The sequence below is a fragment of the Phaseolus vulgaris genome, chromosome 7 (assembly GCF_051622355.1).
Source record: "Phaseolus vulgaris cultivar YP4 chromosome 7, ASM5162235v1, whole genome shotgun sequence".
Taxonomy (NCBI): Eukaryota; Viridiplantae; Streptophyta; class Magnoliopsida; order Fabales; family Fabaceae; genus Phaseolus; species Phaseolus vulgaris.
Window position 1 is genome coordinate 41,869,227 of NC_143504.1, and position 10,644 is coordinate 41,879,870.

Consider the following 10,644-nt stretch of genomic DNA (forward strand, 5'->3'; position numbering starts at 1 on the left):
ATGTGCAATGTTGTTTTTTTTATAACAGAATACAATATTTAGCAGCAACAACAACTATGTACCGTACCACACCTCAAAAAGGTAAATGAGAGGTATTTTTTTATATTTATGATCTACTTATATTTGTTATTATTTATTATTACTTATAAAATAATTAATACATATTTTAGTAGTTCTGGGTTTCTCTTGGGTGTATACTATAGTGTGGTATTTTCTATTGTTTCTTTTTTGGTTCACGTAACAACACATCATGTCCAAATTGCAAGTTCATAACCAAATACATTATGTTATCGATGTTACTCTTGCAAAAGAGAACTGGAACATTGTTGTTAGAGTGATACGTTTGTGGTTTGTTACTGATCTTGCTAAATCCAAAATTCCGTTTTCGATGGAGTTGATTTTGCAAGATAAAGAGGTTATACTACATTGACTTACAATACTTTTGTTTAGAACAGTAATCCTTACATCTTTGTTTTTTGTTATAATGATTTATGTTGTATTCTATTTCAGGGTGTTAGAATACACGGATCGATTAGAAGAGCACTAATCTATAAATTTCAAAGTCAGATTTATGATGGCAGTGTGTATTTTGTTCAATCGTTCAGTGTTGCAGCCAACGGTGGTTCCTACATAACCACACACCATCCGTATAAAATAAATTTTCAGTTTGGAACAAAGATAACATCACTTCCTGCACAACTGGTACCAGAATCTCCTCCTGAATACATCCCTCTTTCTTCTATATATGCTCCTGGATTTGACACTGACTACTTAGTGGGTATGTTGAAATTTAACTTAACATTCTTCAAACATTTGAACTCGCTACATTCTTATAAGGATTTATTCTATTATTACAATTTTTTCTGCCATGTAGATATTATAGAAGTGTTGACAGGAGTTGGAATTGAAAGAGAGTTGAAAAAGATGGACGGAAGACAAAACTAAATGTCATCTCCTTAGAGTGTGATGGGTAATTATTTTTTTAAGTTTATTTAATATTTTAATACTAAGAAATGTTTGTTAGTAGTTTGTAATTGATGTTTTTTGTAAATAGCTTCCGTATTGAATGCACGCTTTTTGGAAACTATGTGGATGAGTTGAATGCATTTCTGCCATCTGCTGAAGTACAAAATGTTGTTGTAAGTATTGAGTTCGGCAAAGTCAAGGTTTTTCAAGGTATATAAAGTAAATTATTTATGTTTGATATGGATTTCTTAACATAAAGAATGTATTATATATCATAATATTATAATTTATGTTTTCTTTGTTTTTTATGTTTAGATAAGGTTTATATCCAAAACTGCATTGATTGTACCAAGATACAATTTAATTTGAACACTGAAGCAGCACTTGCTTTGAAAAAAAGGTTGTCTCTTGACTAACGTGATATTAACAAATGCAGAACATGACTGATGTGTCCTTTAAGATTATAGATATAGTTGATACCTATATTGTGTATGGTGCATGATGTTTTCAAGTAGTGAATCACCTTCTCAGGGACTCAGTCAACTTTCTGAAGCTTCTAAACACAGTTTAGAAGATGAATTCCTTCAGCTCACTCCTAAGAACACGATAGGAGGGCTCAAGGACTGCAGAGAGGTAATACTGTGAACAAATCTTTTACATAGACAAATGCTTTCAAAGTTCTAGGGATATGTTTGTTAACATATAACAATTGTTACAGGTAAACACATTCATTATATTGGGTACCATCAAGCACGTTGTCGACGATGATGACTGGTGGTATACTGCCTGCGTTTGTAATAAGGCAGTGTACCCAGATTCAAAGATGTTTTTTTGTGAGAAATGTAACAAGCATGTGATGAAGGTTTCTCTCAAGTAGTACTTTTTTTCATAATTTTTTTTGTTAGGTTGCAAAATTGTTATTATAAGAGATCAAGTTCTAACGTAAAAATCAAAATTATATTTATATCTATTTCAGGTATAAGATTAAACTGCGTGTTGTTGATGAAACAAATTCAACCACGTTTATTCTTTTCGATAGGGAAACAAATTTGCTCTTAAACAAGTCATGTGCTGAAATTTTTGAAAGCCATGATAAGGTCTTAACTTTGATATCATAATTTTATTTAATTATTCATTTTTATATTTATACCTATATTTATTTTATTTATAACATATATTTTAATTATATTATACATTTGTACCGACAGGTCCCCGACACGAGTGACCATGCGTGTGGAGTGGACGACGCGTTCAGGCGTGACACAAAGTATAAGATCTGCTGGAAGGATATGGCCTACAAGGGTCATGTTCAAGGGCGAGCTGCATGCATGGCACGTGAACAACTAGGGAACTCCCAGAGGCGGGTGACCCCAGAGATCAGGTGCATGAGGAGGTATCCAGGTGGTCATCCGTCAGAGGTGCAAGGGTCACGTTCAGGGGCGAGTTGCATGCATGGCACGTGAACAGCTAGGGCATTCCCAGAGGCGAGTGACCCTGGAGATCGGGTGCACGAGGAGGTATCCTGGTGGTCATCCCGTTAGAGGCTACACTCCAGTTAGGGACCCCACGCGCTGGGTTATCCTAAGAGTAAGATAACAACAGTGTTGGGCCCGCCCATCAGAAAGGCCTATTTCAGGTAAACAGGAAACCCTAGTTTCAGTCTATAAATAGTAAGTTAACAAACTTCGCAAGGGAGGATTCTCTTGCGCCGTTACACACACACAAGACCAAGAGTATACAGTTTCGATGTTTCCTAGCCCTAGTACTGACTTGAGCGTCGGAGTGCAAACGGTCGTTAGGGCGCCCTTTGTCTTTGTATTTCAGGTGTTCATCGCAGGGAAGGCACAAGCGAATGCAAGGACTCTGGACGTAAGAGTGACGTAGGCGTACGAAGGCGTTTTGAGTCAACTGGTGGGAACATTTGGCGCCCACCGTGGGGCACGATACAAAACATTGTCCCACCAGCAAGAACCAGGAAGATCCAAGAGATGAGAAGTACAAGACAAGGACCTGCTGCGCCAAATGAGGGTTAGAATGATTGCTCAGTAAGTACTGAATGATTGCTCCCCCTTGGTGTTAGAATCCAAGTTACAATGAGGGCAAGCAATCTTTCATCAAGCTTTAGGCCTCCAACCGAGCATGTTCTTACTTGAGCATGTTGATTCTTCAAGCAACTCTTGTAGTATTGGATTTTGTTAAAATCCTCCACTACACCAAGGTTTCCCTTGTTGATTCTAAGCCCAGAGAACTTGAGACCAGCAACAACAGTCCATACTTCATGAGTTATCTCCATTTCTACACCTTTCACATGAGAAACTAGATTGTTTCCCTCAAACTTTAGGTTTGTGTGGAACACCCTTACCAAATCTGTGTAAATGTTTCCCTTTATCTCCAGGAACTTTCTGAGAGATTGATCTTTGAGCAGCCTCCTTACATTATCAAGCTTTTGACTTTTCAGCCAATCAAAGCACACAACCCTGGGGTTGTTTATCTTTTTTATACTTGTTTCATACCTATACCTCTCAATAAGATCATTGTCTCCAGAAAACCAGCCTTCTCGCCTTCCTCTAGACCTTACAGCCCTGGTTTTGACTCTCTTTGAGGTGGGAGGAGTTGATTCCATGATGGCAGAGAAGAAAACATAGAAGAGCTCACTTCACAGATTTTTGCAAGAGATGTTGCAATTGGTTGTTCTTGTGGAAGAGATCAGCTGCACCAGTTTTTATAGCAGAAAGAGAATCAAATAGCATTCAATGATATGTATGGGTACCAGATTTTCAGAGAGAGAGGACTTGACTCTGCCCTGCACAGAAAACGTCAGAAAAAGTTGAAAATCACATGGTCTTCACATGTGATCTTTGACTAGTCATTAAGGCTCTTGAATTTCCAAGATATTGCAATATTTTCCTTTATGACAGTTGTAACTTCTCTCTGAACGTGATCAACTTTCAATCACAGGTTCTTTGACTAAGATTCTCTCTTTAAATTGATCTGCAACGGATAGAAATTCAAAATAGCAATTAAATTGATTTCTTCATAATGCTGTCAGACTCAAAACAATCGGTTGTTTCGAAGAAACAATCGGTTGTTTTTCTGCAGCTGTTAAAACTGATTTTGAATTTTAACTATTGAGCAGAAAACGTTCAAGGCAAATGATATTAAGCATTTTAAAGAAGATTTTTAACTATGAGAAAGGACTTTAAAACAGAAATTAAGAACAGAAAGAAGGAAAGTCTTATCCTTATTTTATTTCTTCAATGAGCCATGTGCTTTATTATCAAGAAGCCTCTTTTCACTGTTGAGGTCCTTTGGACAGATGCAGAGCATTGATTCAACTTCAATGATGGTCTTTTTCTTCCAAGAATTTGATCACATGACTTAGTCCTTTACACTTCTTTAGAATTTCTTGACAACAAGCTAAGGTTTTCCTCATCACTATCATCACTGGATTCTTGTTTTCCTTTGTGCTTGGAAGCTTTTAAGGCTATGCTCTTTGTGTGCTTGTCTTCACTCTCTTGAACATTGAGTTTATTCATCTCTAACTCATGTTCCCTAAGCTTTCCAAACAAAGAAGCAACACTTAATGATGTTAGATCTTTAGATTCGGAAATAGCAGTTACCTTGGGTTGCCATGCTCTATCAAGACATTTTAAGATCTTGATGTTCAGTTCTTCCTTATAAAAGGTCTTGTCAAGATTCATGAGATGATTGATGATGTGCGTGAATCTTTTCTGCACCTTAGCAATTTTTTCTCCTTTAAGCATTTTGAACATCTCATACTCTTGGATTAGAGCATGCTTCCTAGCTCTCTTCACCTCATTTGTTCCTTCATGAGTGACTTCCAAGGTGTCCCACATTTCTTTTAATGATTTGCATTGAGAGACCCTGAAAAACTTATCAGAATTTAAAGCAGAGGTTATAATATTTTTGGCAATGCAATCAAATTTGGCCTTTTTGCTTTCTGCATCAGTCCATTGAGACCATGACTTCTCAATGAAAGATCCATCTTTTTCAAACTTTAAGACAAAAGGACCATTTTCAATTGCATCCCAAATTCCTTTGTTAAGTGATTCCATAAATATTTTCATTCTCACTTTCCAAAATTGGTAGTTCAAACCACAAAACAAAGGTGGTCTGTTAATTGAAGCACCTTCCCCAAAAGGTAGTCTATCAGCCATTTTTGAAAACAGTTTTAGGATCAACTTGAATAACTTTCAAGAACCAAGCTCTGATACCAATTGTTAGAATGGATGGCTTTAAACTAGAGGGGGGTGAATTGTTTAAAGAGAGTTTTCACAAACTTTTAAAACAAGAATGAAATTATCTCAAGAAACAATTGATAAGAAATTCAGTTTGCCAAAACAGCAAGCAAAAGCTGCAATACCAAAAAAAAACAATCGGTTGTTTCACAGAAACAATCGGTTGTTTATACCAGCAAACAACAAACAAAACTGAATTTAAAGAGATTAAGGATAGAGAGATTTCACACAGATGTTTATACTGGTTCACTCCAAATCCAGAGCTACATCCAGTCTTCTCAGAAACCCTGAGGAAATCCACTAAGCAACCACACCTTGATCACTTACACCACAACCAAGAAAATGACCTTGAACACCTCAAGACACACACTCTTCTTGGCCAACACACCAACACTAAGATTGCTGATCTTGATCCCCTCAAGAACACACAACCAATCTCAGCAAACACAGAAACAAAACTTGTTCAACAGAGTACAAGGATTACACTTGTTACAGAAGATAATCTGAAATCAATACAAGCAGAATCCTATTCCACACACTTTGATCAATCACAAAACTCTAAGCAATCTCAGCTCTTTAAAAAACTCTTATTGAAAAACTTGTTTCTCAAATCTATTTTTCTAAATATATTCAAAGATGTTGTTTTATCAAATCCTAACAAACTTATTCATTGCATTAATGATTGTTCAAAGCATTTAATGACTGGAGCGTAAGCAATTAAAACATTTAAAGCTCAGTCAAAGATAAAACAATTTTTCTGTTATGGTCCCAAAACAAACAATCGATTGTTTCCTCGAATCAATCGGTTGTTTTGGTTCTAACAGTTCAACCATTTGAAAAACAGTTTTCAATCTTTTCTCAAAACATCTAAGTATAAGCAATCGGTTGTTTCGACAAAACAATCGGTTGTTTTAACTTAGTTTGAAAAACATTTTTCTTTCAAAAAGATTGAGAATGCCTATGCTTTAGATTCGATCAAGGGGTGGATTACAACACTCAAACTACCCCAGAACTAAACTAAAACATCACAGCAACAACAAGCTCAGCCAAGGCTTCAACATCCTTCAAAGGGTTTGGATTCTTCAAATCTTGAACACCACTTGGTTCAACAAAATATAGAAAAAGATATGCAGAATAAAGTTGTGGGTGTATTCAAACATAACTTTAGGGACCCTTTTGAGATGATTCATTCTCTTAGTTTCTATCTTCTCTTTACTTTTCATGACATTCATTCTCTTAGTTTCTATGTTTTTTTTCAATTTTCAAGACATGCAACCCATGATTCTAATTCGACAAGTCTGAACTGTATTTGATGTTGAAGAAAAATTAGATCTTGGTTCATAGTGCAAGAAAAATGAGAGCTTTACAGGTTTGGTTTGGTGAACAGTTTCTTACCATGATTCATTCTCTTAGTTTCTATCTTCTCTTTACTTTTCATGACATTCATTCTCTTAGTTTCTATGTTTTTTTTTTTTCAATTTTCAAGACATGCAACCCATGATTCTAATTCGACAAGTCTGAACTGTATTTGATGTTGAGGAAAAATTAGATCTTGGTTCATAGTGCAAGAAAAATGAGAGCTTTACAGGTTTGGTTTGGTGAACAGTTTCTTACCATATTTCTTTCTCGAGCATGCACAATCTTGATCATTGTTATGGTTTGTTTTCGTTTATGGTTTGTTTTCTTCACACATGTTGAATATGTTTACAACACTGAACTTAGCACGAAAAGGGATTCTTCATTGGAAATAGAAGTCCATAAGCTGATTTGTTAGTTCTAAAAAGTTGCATCTTTCGTTGTTCTGAAGAAAAGTTGGAGCAGAGTTTCCTTTTTCGACAACTCATCAAAACAAAAGTTGTATTATAATCAGTCCTTGACATTGTTGCTTTCTTTTTTCCATCTTTGTGCTTCTTTGTGATTTCCTTTTCAGGTCAAATTCATTCCATTTTTTTTACCAACACCGTCGAAAAGGACAAGGTACCTGACAAATTGATTCTGAGATTTCAAAAGTTCTGAAATAAAACCTGTCAAATGTATTCTATTTTAGATATCCTCTAACAATAGTCAACCAAGCAAAGCCAGTTTTTGTATGTTTCAAAATAGAAATTGATATGATAGCAGAGAATTGGTTTCAAAATAGAGAATTTTATTTTGCATTTCATTAATTTAGAATGGAATGAATACATTGTTTATCCGAAAGTGATATGATTTTTTTGTGCTATTTTTAGGTTAGAGACAGTGTGTTCTACATTGTCCAATTTTTTAACTTTTAAAAGAAGGAATATAAACAATATAAGTAAATATAAATAATTGCTTAACTAAGCTATTTATAGAGTTCTCCTCAAAACTAGCGGCAATTGAAAACACATCATTGGCTCTCTGAACTTCATTTTGTGTAAACTAAACATTGAGGCAAAGACTTCATTCCCTCTGTTCAGCAAAGGTATGGATGAAGATAGATCAAAAAATCCAAGTAACAAAATGGTTATAATTCCGAAACAAATTGATCCTGCCTGTTGACCGGAACGCTGGAGAATGCCTCGTCAAAGGATCGACGTGCGCACCGCTTCTCACCTCCGTTCCTTTCCGGGATCTACTTCAAGAACCTGCAAAGAAACAATACGGCGCCGCTGCGGCCGATCGCACTCCGACGCTCAAGTCAGTGACGGTATCACCAAATACTAAGAACAAGAACCATGCAAATCCTCTCTCACAATCAGCTCTATCACTCACAAGCGTAAAGTGTATGAACTGAACGTGCGTACCTCAGAAAGTTCGTTAAGAGCTCTTATATACCTGGTGGTTTTCTCTCTCCTGGCAGTTACAGACTTGGACACGTGGCTCGTATCCAACTGTACACGTGCCATCATCTTGAGGCTCCCTGACTTGGCGCTGCTTCTACTCTCATTTTGGCTAAGTTACTTATGCATGGTACTGCCCAGTGCATAGCTAACTTAGGAGTGCGATCTCTACTGGAACTGGCGAGTTAGGGGTTTTCATACACCTTCCCTGTGGTCTCGCCGGTCGCCTTCATAACCTGCTGCTTCTCCTTCATCTTCGGCGATGTGCTTGCTCTGGCGATCTCCTATGCCTAGGTCGCCTGAATCTACATCTGGCGACTTGATCTTTAACCTGTCGATCGCCTAGTCTGGTAAGCTGGAAATCGGAACACGCCAACTTAACAACTGGCGACTACACGTGCCCCCCGACTTCCTTCCCTTCTGCCAACCTGGCGCCTTGTCAACACGCCTATACTGTAAGAGGATGCCACGTCATCACACCCGACCACCAGGGCGGTACACAAGCCCCCCAGTCTTAAGCGAAGACTTGTCTAGCGAAAAGACTGAAAGAGCCTTCGTTAACACTGATCTACGTGGCACTGACGCAGAATTCCAAGCGATTGTACTTTCTGCTGCTCTGACGCTCCACCAAACCCTTCACTCATCGTTCGACACGTGGCTTCATCAACGGCTCTCTTCATCTGCCGTTAGCGCTTCCTAAAATCATTTCGAAAACCCTTAAACCCATTACGCTCCACTGTTCCATCACTTTCTTCGTGCTTGCAAACGCTCTCACTTCCTTCTGCGAAAGCTCTCGACGCTCTTCAACGCTCTAGATCACTATCTTCCTTCACCGTCTTCCTGATCATCGAAAGGTAACTACTTTCCTTCATCTGCTGGGTTTCCTTGCATTTTCACCGATTTGCATCATCCTGTAACTGCCTGGTGCATACGCTGTGGGTTATTCTTTCCATTTCTCATTCTGCGCAACTTAGGGCTTCGTCATCGTCACAACGAACCTTCATTCGTTCGTTCTTCTCCTTCCTTCTATGATCGAGTCAGCCTCTGTAACCCCCTGACCATTTTTCCTTTCTTCTTCCTTTGCAGCTGCTATCATGACTCGCACAAAGATTACCCCGAACCCACCTCCTTCAGCACGAAACCTTCCTTCACAAGCACACGACCCAACACAAGTTCGTGGCGCTTCGTCTTCGCAGGATGTGAGGCCTGCGTCTTCCCAACCTGTCCTGGCCCAGGCGACTCCATCTAACGCTGGAGGAGCCCCCGTCCCTCTGCCAGACTTCAAAACTCTATACCCCTGGGCTAACTCAACCCTTCTGAAGGAGACCTCGTTGGTGAACACTGCGGGAGCAGTTTTGCGGCTGACTAAGGGGGACGAGGCCTATCAATCGTTTCACAAGGAGCACGACGAAAAGATGATGGTGCTGCCTTGCCCCACCGATCTGCCAGTGTGTGCTGATGACAGAGTAAGCGCCGACGGGCCCTTCTGCTTTATCTATACAACTTTCTTCAAGAAGGTCAAGCTCAGGTTCCCTCTCACCCGATTCGAGAGGGAACTTCTGACCGAGCTCAACATTGCTGCCGCCCAGCTTCACCCCAACAGCTGGGCGTTTGTTCGAGCCTTTCAAATAACATGCGACCACCTGGGGTTGCCCGCGTCAGTGGACGTGTTTTTGTTCCTTTTCGAGGCCAAGCACCCAGGAGATCGCCTGTGGGTCAGCTTGAATGCGATTGCTGGGAGATCCATTTTTACCATCTTCCAGCAATCGTACAAAGACTGGAAGGGGAAATTCATCCAAGTACGTGCAAACGACAAGGACACCTCCCTTCTTGATGGCTTCCCCTTGTACTGGGTGGACAAGGGGAAAAAGGAGTCCAAGAGCTGCTTCAGGAGGCCCAGAAGTCCTGATAGCATGGGAGCATTGGACAGAGACCTCTGTCTTTTCTGGAAGAGGGTGGCGGACGCCAATATAACATTCCTGACCACCACCTTGATCTCCTTCGAATTCTTTGAGGATCAGCTAGAATTCCAAATAGGTTAGGACATCTAAACTGTTGCTTTGATACTGCTTCGTATACTGCTTCTGGGCGTCTTGTGCGATATGCACAAGACTTTGGTTTTACCTTTCCTGCACACACCATCTGCTCTGCTGCTTATTACCTTATGCACTTATCTTTTTCTTCTTTGAGCTAACCCATGCATTTTCGTTTCATGCAGACAACATGTTGGGCAGAGGCATGCTCGCCGAATTAAAGGCGCTCGCCCGAAACCACGGGTTGGCGACCGGCTCCCAAACGGTGCCCAACTCGGCGGTCGAGAAGGCCATCGTTCATGGGCGATCACCGCCCAAGGAACCCACCCAGCGCAAGAAACTGGTCCTTAAGAGACCTAAGCGAAAAGCCCCTCAAATCGTCCATGAGGAGGAAGAAGAGGATGACGAGGTCACAGAGGATGGCCTCGTTACGAAAAGGAAGAGGGTGGCACCTTCTTCTCCGCCTGCTCCATCCCCTTTTCCAACTTCAACACCACCGTCGACGCCTGCTCCTCCTCCATCATCGCCAACGCCGCAGGCTCCTCCCTCTCCCGTCCAGGCGATTCCACTGGCCACTGCGCCACC

General features: G+C 39.9%; 1 protein-coding gene across 1 annotated transcript; it reads left to right on the top strand.

Moving 5' to 3' along the window:
* Positions 1–250: 250 nt before the first annotated feature.
* On the top strand, positions 251–2,084 carry LOC137829253 (uncharacterized). The gene is made up of 8 exons (XM_068636053.2): positions 251–415; positions 511–778; positions 875–914; positions 1,055–1,176; positions 1,282–1,366; positions 1,482–1,599; positions 1,685–1,839; positions 1,943–2,084. The coding sequence occupies exons 1-8, from the start codon at positions 251–253 to the stop codon at positions 2,082–2,084; spliced, it is 1,095 nt and encodes a 364-aa protein (XP_068492154.2).
* The last annotated feature ends 8,560 nt before the right edge of the window (positions 2,085–10,644 follow it).

Excerpts from the sequence above, each read along its gene's own strand:
- LOC137829253 (XM_068636053.2), top strand. The coding sequence starts at position 251 with ATGTCCAAATTGCAAGTTCATAACCAAATACATTATGTTATCGATGTT. Across the intron at positions 779-874 it reads TGACACTGACTACTTAGTGG|ATATTATAGAAGTGTTGACA; the intron begins GTATGTTGAAAT and ends TCTGCCATGTAG. Across the intron at positions 1,367-1,481 it reads GCACTTGCTTTGAAAAAAAG|TGAATCACCTTCTCAGGGAC; the intron begins GTTGTCTCTTGA and ends GTTTTCAAGTAG.